The 19,020-nt window shown below is 47.5% G+C and overlaps 1 protein-coding gene across 1 annotated transcript in view; it reads right to left on the bottom strand.

Moving 5' to 3' along the window:
• The window catches only part of LOC132893630 (ankyrin-3-like), a 336,414-nt gene that overhangs the window by 295,854 nt on the left and 21,540 nt on the right, over positions 1 to 19,020 (bottom strand). Inside the window, exon 4 of the mRNA XM_060932777.1 lies at positions 8,707 to 8,931. Within this exon, the coding sequence (XP_060788760.1) occupies positions 8,707 to 8,931 (225 nt within the window). The remainder of the gene's footprint in view (positions 1 to 8,706; positions 8,932 to 19,020) is intronic.

Here is a 19,020-nt window from a genome sequence, read left to right as displayed (position 1 = left end):
CAGTTTTTTCCCTCCGGACAGAGGTTCTTAGTCCTGAGGTGCAAAACAAAGTGGTACAAAAACAGCTTTGTTCCTGCTGCTATTACTGAACCGAACAAGACATAGTGTTACTTGCACATTGGCACAGGTCCATTGATTGCTGGAGCATTATTATTTATTTATTTATTTATTGTATTTATTGGTACTATTTATTATGGTTTTATACTTGCCTTTTATCTTGGTTTTTAGGGGTTTATTTTATTTGTCTGAGTGATTTTTATTCATTTTAATCCATCCATCCATTATCTGTAGCCACTTATCCTGTCCTACAGGGTCGCAGGCAAGCCAGAGTCTATCCCAGCTGACGATGGGCAAGAGGCAGTCGCCAGATCATTGCAGGGCTAACACAGACAACCATTCACGCTCACATTCACACCTACAGTCAATTTAGAGCCACCAATTAGCCTAACCTGCATGCCTTTGGACTGTGGGGGAAACCAGAGCACCCAGAGGAAACCCACGCAGACACGGGGAGAGCATGCAAACTCCACATAAAAAGGCCCTTGCTGGCCACTGGACTCAAACCCAGGACCTTCTTGCTGTGAGGTGACAGTGCTAACCACTACACCACTGTGCTGCCCATTCATTTTAATATTTCTTATTATCTTATTGATATTTATTTATTTCTATGTTTTGATTGGTGGAGCCCTGAGTACTTTTATCATGTTTTAGTAGGTTTTTAATAGATTTTTTTTTTTATTGGCTGGTGTCATGTTATGGTTGTTCTGTAATTAGGTGCCAAATTGGAGGTGTCTCATTTTGTTGCAAAACAAATCTACCAATGGGTACAAATAAAGTAACCTGACCTGACCTGATGTTGAAATATTGCAAAGAGTACATGCACACACTGCGACTGGCAGTGAGAGTTGGCATTCTTGTGTCAGCATCATGTTCATTCACGCTGTGTGTCAGCTGTGCAAATGAAGCCAGGAGGCAGTACAGCAGGAATAAGCTGCTGAAACTGAACTGTGTGAGGCCAGCTGGTGTGAAAAGTGTCACCCTACAGGTTCCAGACCTCATTTTGAGACGAAGACACAAGAATAAATCCTCCGGCAGAGCACAGGAGAATGGAAAGTGGAAGAGAGGGAAGTGAGGGGGTGTCCAGCTACTAGGGGTGGTATGGTTCATGAAAAAATACCCAAACCGTTTGGTTCGCTTGTCTTGGTTCGGAACGTGTGTGCGTCGCACGGTTCGACGGTTCATGCGCGGCATGCGCAATGTGGCCTTGTGTCTGTATGTGACCTCAGACAGTGTGTTTCCCTTCCAGCGAAAGAAGAGGTTTGGAGTGTGGATTGCTGCAAGTCACGTCACCTGTAGAACTGGCAAGTGGGAGAGAAATGGAAGGCCGCCTGGAGATAGAGGATGCGCCAGCATCATATAAGTCTGGTGTGTGGGAACATTTTGGATTTCATGTTACCTATGATGACAGCAGAAATAAAACAATCGATAGAACCGTGACTGTGTGCAAGCATTGCGCAAAATGCATTCAATATGCTAATGGAAACACTTCTAATATGTTAGTTCATCTGAAAAGACATCACCCCAATGTGTCAGTAGACAGCGTAAGGAGGAGAGAGACGGTTAGGAAACAACTTCTACTCTCCGAAGCGTTTAAGCAGCCTCTCAGTGATAAGTCGGACAGGGCGATAGCATTGGAGATGCTTATAGCAAAAGATATGCTGCCGTACAGTGTGATCGAGGGTGAAGGATTTCGTAATCTGATGAAAGTACACGAGACACGGTATATTATTCCATCCCACCGATATTTCAGCACCGTTGTAATTCCACAACTGTATGAAGAGACACGAGGAGAAATTGTTGAAGAACTGTCCCACACTGCCCACGTAGCTCTCACTACAGATGGATGGACCTCCAGGGCCACTGAAAGTTTCCTCACGGTGACCGCTCACTACATGACTTCAGAGTGGGAAATGCAGAGCTGCGTTTTGCAAACACGCCCCATTTACGAAAGTCATACCAGTGAGCATCTCTCTGAAGTGCTAACAGACACGGTAGAGGAATGGAAACTGGAGAGGGCCAACAGCACAATTCCTGTTACTACAGACAATGCTAAAAATATAGTGAATGCTATCGATTTAGAGCAGGACTTGGGCCACAGATTGGGTGCTTCGCTCACACAGTTAACCTTGCTGCCAAGAGTGCAATCTCAATAAACCAAGTATCCCGACTCCTGGGGAGGGTAAGGAAGGTGGTTAGCTTCTTTCACCGAAGCACAACAGCTGCCCATGTCCTGAAAACCAAACAGGACATGCTGAAATTGCCTGTTCACAAACTAATACACAACGTGACAACTCGTTGGAACTCCACATATGACATGTTAGAACGTTATGTGGAGCAACAGACTGCCGTCTACTCTGCCCTGATGGACAAGGATTTGAAGAGGAAAGTCAAGGATATTGCCTTGTTAACTGACAGTGAAACAAAACTCGCAGAGGACCTCATTGATATTCTCAAACCTCTGAAGAATGTAACCACCCTCATGAGCACAGAAACATCCCCCTCAGTTTCAATGATTATCCCACTGCAGAAGATGATACTGAGGCCAAATTTACATTAGACCGTATCTGTCTCGTTTTCTTCGCGGATGCACTGCCCGTTTACATTAAAATGCCTGGAAACGCCGGGAAACGGGAATCCGCCAGGGTCCACGTATTCAATCCAGATCGTGTCTGGTCCGGTGCTGTGTAAACATTGAGAATATGCGGATACGCTGTGCTGAGCTCTAGCTGGCGTCGTCATTGGACAACGTCACTGTGACATCCACCTGCCTGATTCGCTGGCGTTGGTCATGTGACGCGACTGCTGAAAAACGGCGCAGACTTCCGCCTTGTATCACCTTTCATTAAAGAGTATAAAAGTATGAAAATACTGCAAATACTGATGCAAATACTGCCCATTGTGTAGTTACGATTGTCTTTAGGCTTGCCATCCTTCCACTTGCAAGTGGTAAGTGACACGCATGCCCGATATGCACTGGGATCACACACACAGTGGCTCAGTCCCGAATCACTGCTCGTGCGCTTCACTTGCGCACTCTGTGAGCTGCACAGGGCCGGAGTGCGCACCCTCCAGAGGGCACTCGCTGTTCAGGGCGGAGTGATTTGGAGCGCAGGATGCCTGCGGAGCCGAGCGTATCCGTGTATTGGCGTTGCTGTGTGCACGCGAATCGTGTATTGGCGTTGCTGTGTGCACGCTAATCATTTTAAAAACGTTAATCTGATGATCCCCTGATACGGTCTAATGTAAACCCCACCTCAAATCCATGACATCAAGTGCAGAGGACAGTACCACCATAAAAGAAGCTAAGGCAGCCATCACTAAAGACCTTAAAGCCAGATACAATGACCCAAGGATTATCTGCGCAGAGCCACAGCACTGGATCCAAGGTTCAAGTCACTGCCTTACCTGGAAGAAGCCTGTGTTCGGAAAATCTAAGATGATCTCACCACAGACACTGTGGACATTGAAAAGCAGCAGGTATTGTGGTTTTCTTTTGTATATCCAAAGTAAATGTAATTTATCATCAATTATCCTAATGCTAATGATAATTGCGGTTTTCTTTTTTGTTTTTTTTAGACTAAGCCAAGCATATTTCATCTATTTGTGCCTTTGTTATATTTTTCTATTCCCCACCGCCCAGTAGAGAATAATTGTTTGCTGCCATGAGAGCTACTTGTTGTTATTAACATTTCCAAAATGGCTCTTTTGTCATATAGTTGTCAGGGTCAACTCAGTGAAGCCCAAGCGGCCAGTTCATCCTCAGGAGCGGAGCCAGGGCCATCAGAGACCTCTCCTCCCCAGAAAAAATCTGCCATGGCAATGGTATTTGCAGATTTTTTTACAGCAGAGGAAAGGAGCACAAAGCCTTTGTCAGACATCATTTGTGAAGAGGTCACCTCATACAAGGCCACAGGCTGCATCTCTGTGGATGAAGACTCACTCACATGGTGGAAGAACAATGAGCATAAGTATCCTCACATTGCTAAGTTGGCACAACGTAACCTAGCGGTCCCAGGTACATCTGTGCCAAGTGAACGTGTTCTCAACAGCAGGGGACATACGGTAGTCACTGCAAGTAGGTCTTGCATCTTGGCAGAAAATGTGGACAAACTGATTTTCTTGCAGAAGAATATAAAAATAAAGTGAACAGGAGTGTTGTTTTTAAAGTGCAGTGTGTTTAATTTTTATGCAAATATTTTATATTGATAGCCAGCCCTTTTGTTTTTAATATTTAAAATATTACAGTGGCACTTTAAGTTTAGATAAGAAATCCAGCCATATGTTTCCAAATACTGCACTTTAATTTCAAGTGAAAAAAATGTATCTCACTCTCAGGTATCACTCACAGGGAATACTGTTTTTGTGTTGAGCTGGTTGAATTTATGCTCCACTTTATGTTTATGGCCTTTGCTATTGTTATGGCCTCATTATACAGACTGGAACATGTTTATAGAGGCATGTGTTGGGGATTTAGATGAACTAGCAGATGTAACATGTTCCTATGTGGCCTTCTGCAGAGACATGATCATACCACGCAAGAAGGTTAGAATTTTCCCCAATAACAAGCCCTGGGTTACAAAATCTGTGAAATCCAGTTTACAGACTAAGAGATGTGCTTTCAAGTCTGGTTCTGTCCCTGCTTTGCACACAGCCATTAAAGAGCTGAAAATTAACATTTTAAAAGCAAAACAGGACTATAAAATTAAACTGGAAGACAAAATGGCTGCAAATAATCTTGGCTCTGCCTGGTCAAGTATGAAAGCCATAGCAGGCATAAGTAACCCAAAAAATAGAAGCACTGTCACTTTAGAGGGTTTTGACTCAGACTCTGATCTAGCAAATGCTTTTAATTGTTTTTATTCTCGATCCCTGCCTCCTTGCAGAAATGCTGATTCCGGAAAATCCCAGCATTCCCACCACAGTGACAGACCTGCCCGGGCTTGGTCTCGGTTCTAGTGGGCATGGAAGAGTCCACATGTGGAGAGAGCGAGGGGGTTAATGGCAGCACAGACCCAGAAGGAGAAAGGAGGGAGGAAACACAAGGACAGACACCAGTGTGGTGAGCAGGTTTCCAGGGAATTGACCCCTGTTTCCATGGGGATGGGGATGGGGTGGGGCAAGGAGAGAGAGAGAGAGAGAGAGAGAGAGAGATGAAGAAGAGAAGCTGTGGGGGCATCTGCTCCCGGAAACACCGTCAGGTGGTCCTCTGCCAGCCGGACCACCTCCTCCAATGATGCTGCTCAGTGACACTGGATCTATGTTGATGTTTCACTTGGCAGTTGGACGACAAACTGCTCCAGTGTCATTCGATCGATGATGGTCTCGATGTTGCACTTGCTTGGCAGCAGCCACAATCAGCAGGTGTCCCAGAGCTGCTGCAAAAATGCAAATGACTGGCCAACTCTGTCATGGGTCAGTGAGCAGAAGCACTAGCGCTGCTCTTCTGGGACGTGGCTGACCCGCTGCACTATGGCCCACTTCAGGTCAGGGTACTCCAGCATATGCTGGTGGCTGGGAGTTGCCAAGCCATGAGCTGGGCTTCCCCTGACTGGAGCAGCGATAGGTGAGCTGCCCACTGTGAGGTTGGCCATGAGCTCGCTTCCACAACATGCTTGAACAGCTTGGTGAAGGCTTCAGCTTGATGAACGACCCCTGGAGCACCTGCTGACTGGACCAAACTCTGGATCACCTGCTGTTCCTCTGCCTGGGCCTCGAGCAGAGCCCAGAATTGCTACCTATGCTCCTGAATGGAGCATTTGTGTGTGTGTGTGTGTGTGTGTGTGTGTGTGTGTGTGTGTGTGTGTGTGTGTGTGTGTGCGCGCGCACGCGCAGTGTGTTACACACAGTAGTCGTGGGTGAAAAGCTATTTATAAATAAACTGGGAAATTTACCACTACTACCCACCTGCCTGGCCCCCAAGCTAGCCTAGTGGTTAACGTGTCTGTCTCTTAACCGGGAGATCGCAAGTTCTACTCGCAGTTGGGTCATACCAAAGACCAGCATAAAAATGGTACCTACTGCCATCTGGCAAGGCATGCTGCAATACAGATGCAAGTGGGGAGTCAAACTCTCATGGTTATCAGAGGACTAGCCCCCCACTGTAAACCTAGCTATATAATAGGTGAGAGGCTGAGGGCTGCTGAAACGGAGATCAGTGCTGCAGCCATGCGTCTCAAGACCTGGTTAGTACTGGGACAGGAGAGTGCCTTGGAAGACCAGATGCTGGCACACAAGGGACTTTGACTTTGACCCAGCTGCCTGTGCTTCAGTGTTCCACCCTCTCTCAGGAACATTTACAATATCCTTTAGAGATGAAAAGAACGGCTTAGATTTGTTCATCTCGGCATATCATTCAACTTCATTGGTCTTTTGAGCCCACCAATTGTCATGCATCTGATGTAATTGTGATGGACCTTGTTCTGAAGGTTCTTAAAACAGTCTCTCTTAGCTGTTCACCATCGACCATTTAGCCACTGTAAACTGTAAAGTCAAACAAAATCCAAAAATAAATGCCATTTGCAGATCACGGCAAGTTTATATTAAAAATAAAATTTATAACAACAATTTATCCATTTTAAAAGTTATGATATTGCTAAAATTACCTTACTTGGACGCACCATTTGCACTGAAACCGGATATCCACCTGTGATGTTAACAGCACACTAGAACACTGTTTACCTTCTTTAGGTTGATGTGGGGGCGGCCTTGGGCTGAGGTGCCCTTGAGCAAAGTTCCGAACCCCTGACTGCTCCCCGGGCGCTCTGGGCTGCCCACTGCTCTGGGTGTGTGTGCATATGTTCACTGCTTCAGATGGGTTAAATGCAGAGGATGAATTTCACTGTGCTTGAAGTGTGCATGTGACGAATAAAGGTTACTTCTTTAGACAAAGCCATCAAATTAAAGCTTCTAATTCTAAAAAAAAAAAATCACCAGGCGCCACTGCAGTCTCTCTCTATGAATGCAAGTAAATGATTTAGCTCATAGCTTAGTATTGGTATTTAAAACATATCTACCTTTGTTGAGAACGCTACTAAAAAGCTAATAAAATAAATGTTAGCTAACATTTGGGTTCTACTGTATGAATATTTATGCTTAGTGAGAGGGGATCACAGTGGGAGTCAAAGAAAACTGACAGGCATTTGGTAAGGCAGAAAAAGTAATTTTAAAATGTAGTAAAAATGTATGGAAAAAACTTTTAGATTCAAACCACTGAGATGGTTGTTTTATAGATACTCATGAATATTAAATCAAGTCAAGTTTATTTCTATAGCGCTTTTAACAACAGATATTGTTGCAAAGCAGCTTTACAGAAAATTAAAGACTTAAAAAAGGCAATATTACAAAATTGCCTGAAAATGAGATATAGGACCAATGCATGCATAAGAAATCCTTTGAATAATCTGTAGTTTATATCCAGTATGTTCTATATATTTTGTTCATCTCGTCTCGTCTCGTCTTCTTCCGCTTTATCCGGGACCGGGTCGCGGAGGCAGCAGGCTAAGCATGGAAGCCCAAACTTCCCTCTCCCCAGACACCTCGGTCAGCTCCTCGGGAAGAACACCAAGGCGTTCCAAGGCCAGCCGAGAGACATAGTCCCTCCAGCGTGTCCTGGTTCTTCCCCAGGGCCTCCTCCTGGGGGGACATGCCTGGAACACCTCCCCAGGGAGGCGTCCAGGAGGCATCCGAAAAAGATGCCTGAGCCACCTCAGCTGGTTCCTCTCGATGTGGAGGAGCAGCGGCTCTACTCCGAGCTCCTCCCGAGTGACCGTGCTTCTCACCCTATCTCTAAGGGAGCGCCCAGCCACCCTGCGAAAGAAACTCATTTCGGCCGCTTGTATCCGCGATCTTGTTCTTTCGGTCATTACCCAAAGCTCATGACCATAGGTGAGAGTCGGAACATAGATCGACCGGTAAATTGAGAGCTTCGCCTTTTGGCTCAACTCCTTCTTCACCACGACGGACCAGTAAAGCGACCGCATCACTGCGGAGGCTGCACTGATCCGCCTGTCGATCTCACGCTCCATCCTTCCCTCACTCGTGAACAAGATCCCGAGATACTTAAACTTATTTTGTTTATGACCCAAATAAATCCTAATTAAAATTTCATATATTTAAAACAGGGGCGGCACGGTGGTGTAGTGGTTAGTGCTGTTGCCTCACAGCAAGAAGGTCTGGGTTCGAGCCCCGTGGCAGGCGAGGGCCTTTCTGTGCGAAGTTTGCATGTTCTCCCCGTGTCCGCGTGGGTTTCCTCTGGGTGCTCCGGTTTCCCCCACAGTCCAAAGACAGGTTAGGTTAACTGGTGACTCTAAATTGACTGTAGGTGTGAGTGTGAATGGTTGTCTGTGTCTATGTGTCGGCCCTGTGATGACCTGGCGACTTGTCCAGGGTGTACCCCGCCTTTCGCCCGTAGTCAGCTGGGATAAGCTCCAGCTTGCCTGCGACCCTGTAGAACAGGATACAGCGGCTAGAGATAATGAGATGAGATGAGATATTTAAAACAAGTCCCAGGCCTTAGGTTAGGCCAAGCTAAACAAAATATGCTTGAAATAGCATTCATAATGTTTAGAGTTACCGTAATAATCTCGACAAAGAAGAGCATGGATTTTTTTAATGCCTCATTTGAACCAAACTGACAATCTGTCTTACCCCAAAAAATGGGCTCCAGCTGGTCCCACCTCTACTATCCTGCTAACAAGCCCCTCACCCTCCACCATGGGAGGTGGGTGTGGCAGGCATTGGCGTTTTGATAAGCGGCATGTGACTCGAGTTGGTGCTGGACACTTCCTGGGTGGGATGATAATGCGCATACCGTTGTGACGACTTCCTCTCATAGATCCACCCCTGGCATCTACCATGAAGCTCACCAGGAACCTGCGAAGAATAAATAAAGAATAAAAGAGAGAGAAAGAGAGAGAAGTAAGGATGGAAGACATTAAAAGAGGACTGGATCTCAGAAAGCTGGACAAAAGCAGACAGAAAATGTTTGGGGATGTAAGGTCAACACTAGAATCGACAAAAAATTTGGCAAGAAAAATTGTTGAGCTAGAAAGCAGGACACTTTTGTTGCACCAAATCAGAGAGGAGGAGATCCTGCTTGATTCCATGATGGCTGTTGCCCCTTTTCCACCAAAGCAGTTCCAGGGCTGGTTCGGGGCCAGTGATTAGTTTGGAACCGGGTTTTCTGTTTCCACTGACAAAGAAATGGCTCTGAGGCCAGAAAAACTGGTTCCAGGCTAGCACCAACTCTCTGCTGGGCCAGAGGAAAGAACTGCTTATGTCAGCGGGGGGGGGGGGGGGGGGGGGGGGGAGTTGTTAAGACCAACAACAATAACAAGACCGCGAAAGATTGCCATTTTTAAGTGATGAGAAGCAGCAGCTGTACAAACGCGAAGTCATCCATTATTATTATTGTTGTTGTTGCTGCTGCTGCTTCTTCCATGTTGTTTTTGCTTCGATATTCGCGCCAAGGTTTATGCAAATGTAGCGATGTAACTGACGTATACAGCGACGTAACTGACGTATACAACGACGTAACTGACGTATACAGCGACGCAATGACGTGGCTTCCCTTAGCACCGCAAGCTACGGAAAAGCAAACTGGTTCTCAGCTGGCTTGCAAGTTGAACGAGTTGTGAACCAGCACCAGCACTGGCCCCGAACCAGCCCTGGAACTGATTTGATGGAAAAGGGGTATGTGACTAATGCTACTGCTAAGGCCTCTACTTCAGTAGCTGAACACTACTACCCCTTAGAACCGGGTAGTAGTGGTGGTCTAGATAGGAGCAGTCTGACACTGCTCCTATCCAGACCACAGATCCATGGCCCCTGGGGGTAAACCAGACACTGTGCTGTTCTACATCATGTCTGGACAGTGGCCTGCAGAGGAAAGCATGATGGCAGATGTTCCAACAGCAACCCTCATCTCCTGACCCAAACTCCTTGCTGCCTCTGCACCACTTTTTTTTTTTTTGAAATTTATTGCTGACATGAAATTCAAAATGAGCATATAGTTTTCAAAAAACAATAAAAGTTTCTCATGTTATTTGCCAATTTGTCATCTCGCTACAGCCTCCCTGTTACTCATTTGTTTTGCTATTTTCAAACTCGCAATTTTGTTGCCAAGTATTTCCCTAATTTCCCCTCTTTACCTCCAGAACAGCAGTGGGAAACCATGCTATCATTTATTCCTCATCACAAGGGAATCATTTCAAAGTTGTCTGATATTATCTTGGCTTTTAGCGACCACTCAAATGCTAAACTTAAGTGAAGGGGAAGGGGAATTGGGAATACAAATACACGAGGAGTTCTGGGAACAGGCCATAGAGAGGGTACGATCTACCACCTCTTGTACTCGTCTTGGACTTATTCAATTTAAGGTCTTATACAGGGCACATTTCTCTAAATCCAGACTATCTGAAATGTATTCGGAAGTTGAGGACAAATGTGATATCAATCAAGCATCCAGCCAGAGCAGGTCATGATATATTTTTTACCATATTAACATGCCATTGTGTGTTATGCCTGATGTAAAGACTCTCGTCTCTGCGAGCCTACCACACAGATTTAATACTTGTCATTTTTAGGGCATACCTAACAACGTGTTTTCTTTCTCTCTCTCTCTCTTCCCCCCCCCATCTGTCCCTCTGAGTTACATGTTGATCCTGGGATTGAGATGCTGGCCTCTTCTGCCCCTCGGACCTGCTTGATCCATCCTGGTGCCCTGTGTCTGGTCGGAGTTTTATCACCCCACTCCTGTGAAGGACGGCCCCATGAGGACAGTTGAGGGTTATATCTGTTAAAACTGTTAATATTATAGTCAGGCTGTCTGTTGTTGCCCAAATGAGGATGGGTTCCCTTTTGAGTCTGGTTCCTCTCGAGGTTTCTTCCTCATGTCATCTGAGGGAGTTTTTCCTTGCCACCGTCGCCACAGGCTTGCTCATTGGGGATAGATTAGGGATAAAATTAGCTCATGTTTTAAGTCGTTCAAATTCTGTAAAGCTGCTTTGCGACAATGTTTATTGTTAAAAGCGCTGTACAAATAAACTTGATTTGATTTGATTTGATAAATGTCACGGCTCTCCTTGTCACCTGAGCCACATGTTTTTTCTTTGTCCTGTTCTGAAAGGATTCTGGGCAGGTTATTTTACTATTATGTCAACTGTTCTTGGGTTAAATCTCCAACCTTGCCCTCAGATTGCTATATTTGGGATTCCTGATCCCTCACTTGCACTTAACTATACACAAAAGGATATTATAGCTTTCACATCGTTTATTACTGTTACATTGGAAATCTTCTAAATATCCTTCTATCCCCCAGTGGCTTACAGACATCATGTTTTTTTTTTAAAACTTGAGAAGATTAAATACACGTTAAGAGGCTGTATGGCCAAATTCTTCCACAAATGGCAACCCTTTCTTTCTTATTTAACTAATTTAGAGGTACTGCCCGATTAAATGTGTGCCTGCTATGGTTGTACCTTTTATATCGCATGAACAACCAGTAGTAGTTGTGTTGGTCATGGTGAGCTGAGTGGGTGGGGGGGTTGTTCATTGTCTATTACACTGCACTCTGTAATTTAATTTAATTTCTTTAAGTTGATTTATTTTCTTCTACATTCTTATCAGAGTGTTTTGTTTTGGTTGTTGGTCAAAAAAAACAAACAAAAGGTAAATTGTATTTCTGTGATTGGAAGTATTTTGTATTTTTTCAATAAAAATACTTGGAAAAAAATGTTCTCATGTTCAACATTTGATATGTTGTCTTTATACTATTTTAAATGAAATATAGGGTTTCCAAGATTTGCAAATCATCATATTCTGTTTTTTATTTATGTTTTACACAGTGTCCCAAATTTATGGGATAATGGTTGTATTAATAGTGCCAGGGTGGCATATTTCTCACAGCTTATCAATGCTAATGTGTTTGTTTAAAACTATTAATTACCTTGATAATCCTGTTTGACAAACAGAGGCTTCTAGCATTATGTCTGAAGATTTCTTAACATGTTTCCACTCAAAGTTTACAAACTCAAGACTTCTATTGTGCATCCTCAGTCTTACAATGAGGGTCTTATTGACTTCATCTAGGCCTATTAATGAGCAAGAACTTATTGAACTATTGTGTCAGCTGAAACCAACATCAAATTCTGTCATACCCACTAGACTGCTCAAAGAAGTTAGTGATGTAGTAGCTTCAGTTTTTTTTTTGTTAAATCTATAGTTCTTTGGCCACAGGTGTGTTTCCTAACTATTTTGAAACTGCCATGGTACAGCCCTTGCTCAAGAAACTAAAGCCTGACCAGTAAGACCCAAAAAAATGATAGGCCCATGTAGGAATCGTTGAAGGTGGGTGGAGCACAGAAGCATGGCAGGCCAGACCTGGGTGTTACAAAAACTTTTATTTGTGCTTTTCAGCGGCTTACTTTACTCGCCCACACACATGCGCGCATGCGCGCATGTAAGTGTCCAGGTTGGGGAGAGAGCTCCCTTTCTCTGCTCTCTCTCTCCTTTTATAGGGTGCTGTCACTGGGGGAGACACACAAACACAGGTTAATTTATGTCAGGTGCAGTGATTCTGCCAAGTGGTAGAATCACTGCACCTGACATAAATTAACCTGTGTTTGTGTGCCTCCCCCAGTGACCGCACCCTATGACCTACCTTCCCTGACTCCGCCCTCCATTCACAGACCGACGCTTGACCACGCCCCCACTGCCACATACCCCCACCACCCAACTCAGGCCGGGGAGCCATCCGGCCTGCACCTGACTCCCCCCCGACGGGAGAGGAAATCCACCATGACCATCTGCACCCCTGGCCTGTGAACCACCTCAAACTTAAATGGCTGGAGTGCCAGATACCAATGAGTGATCTGCGTGTTGGCATCCTTCATGCGGTGGAGCCACTGCAGGGGTGCGTGGTCTGAACAGAGGGTGAAAGGGCGCCCCAGCAGGTAGCAGCAGAGGGTAAGGACCATCCACTTGATGGTGAGGCATTCCTTTTCTATTGTGCTATGCCTGCCCTTGCGCACTGACAGCTTCTGTCTGATGTATAGCACTGGACAGTCCTCCCCCTCCACTTCCTGGGACAGAACAGCCCCCAGCCCTCTGTCCGACGCATCCATCTGCAAAATAAAGGGGAGAGAAAAGTCAGGGGAGTGTAACAGTGGCCCCCCCACACAGTGCAGCCTTTACCTCAGAGAAAGCGCGCTGGCATTGCTCCATCCACTGGACCGGATCTGGTGCCCCATTTTTAGTGAGATCAGTCAGCGGGCTGGTGATGTCCGAATAATTAGGTATAAACCTACGATAGTAGCCAGCCAGCCCCAGGAACTGTCTCACCCCCTTTTTGGTTTTGGGCCTTGGGCAGGCTGCAATCACTGCTGTCTTATTGATTTGGGGACACACCTGCCCATTGCCTAAGTGGAAGCCCAAATACCGTACTTCCACGCACCCAATCGCACACTTCTTCGGGTTGGCTGTGAGACCCGCTCGCCTCAGCGACCTAAGGATGGCCCTTAGGTGTTCTAAGTGCCGCGGCCAATCACTACTACAAATAATGATATCGTCCAAGTATGCGGCATGACATGGGGGTGGAGGACCCTATCCATAAGCCGCTGGAATGTAGTGGGTGCCCCAAACAGCCCAAAAGGAAGTGTGATGAACTGGTGTAAGCCAAATGGTGTGGAAAAGGCTGTTTTCTCTTGGGATAGCGGAGTCAAGGGGATCTGCCAATATCCCTTTGTCAAATCCAGTGTCGAATAAAAATGAGCCGTGCCTAGTCGATTGAGCAACTCGTCAATATGAGGCATTGGGTACGCATCGAATTTAGACACTGCGTTGACTTTTCTATAGTCCACACAGAACCGGACCGACCCGTCGGCCTTGGGAACCAAGACCACAGGGCTGCTCCAGTCACTGTGGGACTCCTCAATGATGCCCATTTCGAGCATGGCCTCGAGTTCTTCCCGAACCACCTTTTTTGTGTGTTTGGGCAGTCTGTAAGGGCGGCTGCGCACTACTACCCCTGGGGGCGTCTCAATGTGGTGTTCTATGAGGTGGGTGTGGCTGGGCAGGGGTGAGAACACGTCAGAAAATTCTATTTGCAACTGGGCGACCTCCATGAGTTGGGTCGGGGAGAGGTGGTCTCCATAGGGGACCGCAGTGGTGGGAGATGTCAATTTTCCTTTTTGAACCTCCTGCCCCAGCTCAGCCTTCTCTGGAACCACTGACACCTGCACCACGGGGACCTCCTCATTCCAAAGTTTTAAAAGATTGAGGTGGTAAATCTGTAATGCCCCACCCCTGTCAATTTGCCTCACCTCATAGTCGATGTCCCCGACTCACCGTGTGACCTCAAAGGTTCCTTGCCACCTGGCGATCAATTTGGAGCTCGACGCAGGCAACAACACGAGTATTTTATCTCCTGGTGTGAATTCCCTAAGGCACGTGCCTCTGTCATACAGATGGACTTGACGTTCTTGGGCCTGCCGCAAATTCTCCTGGGTAAGGTGCATGAGTGTGTGAAGTTTGGTGTGCAGATCGATAACATATTGAATTTCATTTTTACTTGTTGAAAGTCCCTCCTCCCAATTTTCAAACAGCACATCTAGAATGCCATGCGGCTTACGCCCATATAATAATTTGAATGGGGAGAACCCCATGGAGGCTTGTGGGACCTCTTGCACTGCGAATAACAGGGGCTCGAGTCATTTATCCCAATTGCGTGCGTCCTTGCTTACAAATTTCAGAATTATGTTCTTGAGGGTGCGGTTGAACCGTTCGACTAAGCCATCCGTTTGTGGGTGATAAACGCTGGTACGGATAGGCTTAGTTCCCAGTAACCCATACAGTTCGCGCAGTGTGCGTGACATAAACGTAGTGCCTTGATCAGTCAGAATCTCTTTGGGGATGCCGACTCAGGAGATGATGCGGAAGAGTGCTTCTGCAATACTACGTGCTGAGATATTGCGAAGAGGCACTGCTTCCGGAGATCACGTTGCATAGTCCACCAGAACTAAAATAAAGCAATATCCTCGTGTTGACCGATCTAATGGCCCAATGAGATCCATCCCAATTCTTTCGAATGGGGTCTTGATTAATGGCAGAGGGCACAAAGGCGCTTTTGGGATGGCCATGGGATTTACTAACTGGCATTCGTGGCACGCCGTACACCACCTACGGACATCACTACGAATCCCTGGCCAATAGAACCAGGCCATTATTCGGGCTAGTGTCTTATCCTGCCCCAAGTGTCCGGCCATGGGATTAAAGTGAGCTGCATGGAATATAAATTCCCGGCAGCTCTTTGGGATTAAAAGCTGTGTTATCAGTTCCTTAGCCTGAGTGTTCTGCATCACTCGGTATAGCCTATCCTTAATAATGGAAAAATAGGAGAAGGACGGGGTGGCGTTTGGCTGGAGCATTTGACCATCAATTACTCTCACTTGGTCAAACGCATGCCGCAGAATTTCGTCTCGCGACTGCTCCAACGGGAAATCCGCAAGGGATTCCCCGAGAGAGGGAGGAGGAGCCTGCTGCTCCTCACTCTGATGCGGTGATGACGTTGACGGCTCTGTGACAGCTGCTCCCACCAATGCCACACTGGGACCTCCCCCCGCTAAATTATGGCTGGCCCCACTCTTCACTAAATGTGCCATTAATTCCCTAAATCCCGGCCAATCAGTCCCCAAAATTATCGAGTGGGTAAGGCAAGGATTAACTGCTGCCTTTACTCGAGATTTCTCTGCTCGAAATAGAATGTGGACCGACACTAAAGGGTAGTTGTGTATATCCCCATGCACACACAACACCTTCACCAATTGTGCTCTCCCCAATGCCTCGTCTTGCACCAGGCTTTGGTGGATTGAGGTCTGATTACAGCCGGAGTCCACCAAAGCCTGATACATATCCCCTTGGATACTCACCGATATGCGGTATGCTCTGGCCCAATCGAGGGCGGTCCCTGGCATGTCTGGGATCCGGACCACCGCGCCCACCTCTGTCGCCAAGCACTGATGCTAGAGGTGCCCTGGCTCCCTGCAGCACCAGCACACCTGCCCAGGCTCTCTCTCTGCACCAGTGTTTCGGAGCTCACTCACCCAAGGGAGGGGGGGCAGACACAGACATGGAAGTAGGAAATGGTAGGGCACCATGGGTGCGGCGGGCCAGCTGGGGTGGATCCGGCCCCCGCCTCCACAGTGGGGGAATGGGGCATGGGCGAGGAACAGAAGGGGAGAGAGAGCGAGAGAAAAGAGGGGAGAAGAGGAGACACGCTGTCCTGCCGTCAGAACAGCCGCCATATGGTACTCCGCGAGCATGATGTCCTGATCCAGCGACGCCGGGCGATGGCACTGGACCCACTCCGCTGTTCCTTCAGGAAGTTGAGCGATGAATTGCTCCAGTGCCACCAGGTCGATGATTCCCTCGGCATCGTGGTTGTCGGCCCTCAGCCACCGCCGGCAGGCGTCCCAGAGTTGCTGGCCAAACGCAAACAGCCAGCCGACCTCCTCTTGGTGCAGTGCGCAGAAGCGCTGCCGTTGCTGCTCCGGGGTGCAACCCATGCTTTGGAGGACGGCCCTGCAGAGGTCAGCGTAGACCAGCCAGTTGTCAGCGGGGAGCTGTAGCGTGGCCAGCTGCGCCTTGCCCATTAGCAGGGGGAGGAGGCGCATCGCGTGCTGTTCCAACGGCAAACCCCACGCCAGTTTTGTAACTGGGTGTTACAAAAACTTTTATTTGCGCTTTTCACTGGCTTACTTTACTTGCCCACACACATGCGTGCATGCATGCATACAAGTGTCCAAAAAGAGTAAGGAAGGCTTCGGGGTCATCCTGAGGACCCATCTTCGTTGGGTGAGGTGGGTCCGCAGCGGTGGTGATGGTGGACCCCACTGATATGAACTGGTGCCGGAATGCCTGGCGATCTTCCTGCTATGCCAGCACCAGAGCTTCAAACCTTTGTTCCTGCTCCTTCCGGAGGGCGACCAGCGCCTGGTGCTGGCTCTGTTGGGCCGTGGCAAGGGCATGGACCAGGTCCTTGAAGGGGGAGGACTCCATGAGGCTGTTCTCTTCTGTACTCCATCCTGGGTTTCAGCACCACTCTAGGAATCGTAGGCCAGAACTGGGTGTTACAAAAACTTTTATTTGCGCTTTTCAGCGGCTTACTTTACTTGCCCACACACATGCGTGCATGCATGCATACAAGTGTCCAGGTTGGGGAGAGAGCTCCCTTTCTCTGCTCTCTCTCTCCTTTTATAGGGCACGGTCACTGGGGGAGACACAAACACAGGTTAATTTATGTCAGGTGCAGTGATTCTGCCACTTACCTTCCCTGACTCCACCCTCCATTCACAGACTGACGCTTGACCATGCCCCTGCTGCCATAGCCCATCTCCAAACTGTCAGTCCCGCACGCTTTGGCGTATGCACCTGAAGGACTCTTGGGTGCACTCGGGACTGGGCGCGTGCCGAGCGGACTCTTGCACTCACACTGTTAATGGGGCTCACCTGCACATGATCAAGAGGCATCAGCATGCCTATATAAAGACTGAGAAAATGTGTTCAGTGCGAAGTATTACGCTACATCAGTGCGCATTACCGAGCCTTTTTTTCTGATTTAGAGTTCCTGTTTTTTTATTCCTGAGTCTGTTCCTACTTTCTGTTGTTCTCTGTGCCTGTGATAGTCTGTTTGTGCCTCACCCAACCTTTTGCTTTTTACTGTTCATGAAATTGCCAGACATTTTGGATTGTTTGCCAGTGTGTTTTCACTTTTATTAATAAAGATTACTTCTGCACTTGCATCTGTCTCCAACTGCATCTCTAACAAAATTATTTGCCAAACAGTGAATGCAGCAGTGCAGCAGAAGGGTTCCAGTACACCATGCCACGCCACTTCCGGAATTTTGTCTCTCAGCCTCTAGCCTCGTTTTTCTGGCAGCGTACTGGTGTTTACACTCCTACACCCTATGATGTGTATCACAGGTATCACCCATGTGGATTCAGCATCCAGTGTGGCACCTTTTATGCAGACCTTGAAAAACCCAAGCCTCCAGAACTGATCTGGGTTACATGCATGATTCCCTGGCTGACTGGACAAGCATGCTGATGGGCTAAGTTCCTCATGAGAATACAGCACCCACGCCTTCGGAGTTCACATGATTTTCAGGTCATGCTTTAGTTCATTTATGAGTCCTTAAAGAAGGAGAACTCCCATAAAAATTTTTGGGAGGGGGCTAGTCCGTCTGAGGCTGATGCAGAGGATGCTATTGCTCTAGAACACCTCTTAAAGACCATCAGTCCAGAACCAATCCCATAGCCCATTCCACAGTCAATCTCAGATCCAGCATCTGAACCAGAGCACCAGCCAGCGTCATTGCCAGCACCAGAGCCTGTATCAGAACCAGCACTTGAACCAGAACCACCATCTGAACCTGAACCAGAACCAGTTCCTTAGCCTGCATCAGAGCCAGCATCTGAACCAGAACACCAGCCAGAGTCAGTGCCAGCACCAGAGTCATAGCCAGCACCAGCATTGGTACCAGAGTCAGAGCCAGCTCCAGCACCAGCATCAATGCCAGAGCCAGTGCCAGAGTCAGCTCCAGTGCCAGAGCCAGTGCCTGTGTCAGAGCCAATGCCAGAGTTAGCTCCAGTGCCAGAGCCAGTGTCAAACCAGGTGCAAACCAGCTCCAAAGCCAGAGCCAGAGTCAGAGCCAGCTCCAGAGCCATTGCCAGTGTCAGCTCCAGAGCCAGTGCCAACTCCAGCACCAGAGTCAGAGTCAGTTCCACCTCCAGCACAAGAGCCAGTGCCAGAACCTGAGCCTGTTCCAGAATCAGTGCCAGAGGATGATGGAGCAACCTCTGCCTCAGGTAGCCACCTGAGGCAGAGGTTGCTCCATCATCCTCTGGCACTGATTCTGGAACAGGCTCAGGACAATGAAGACATCATCGTCCTGTCACTGCCTAGCT

The sequence above is a fragment of the Neoarius graeffei genome, chromosome 11, assembly GCF_027579695.1.
Source record: "Neoarius graeffei isolate fNeoGra1 chromosome 11, fNeoGra1.pri, whole genome shotgun sequence".
NCBI classification, from domain to species: Eukaryota; Metazoa; Chordata; class Actinopteri; order Siluriformes; family Ariidae; genus Neoarius; species Neoarius graeffei.
Note: the sequence above shows the minus strand (reverse complement) of the source record. Positions and strands in the feature narration are given on the sequence as shown.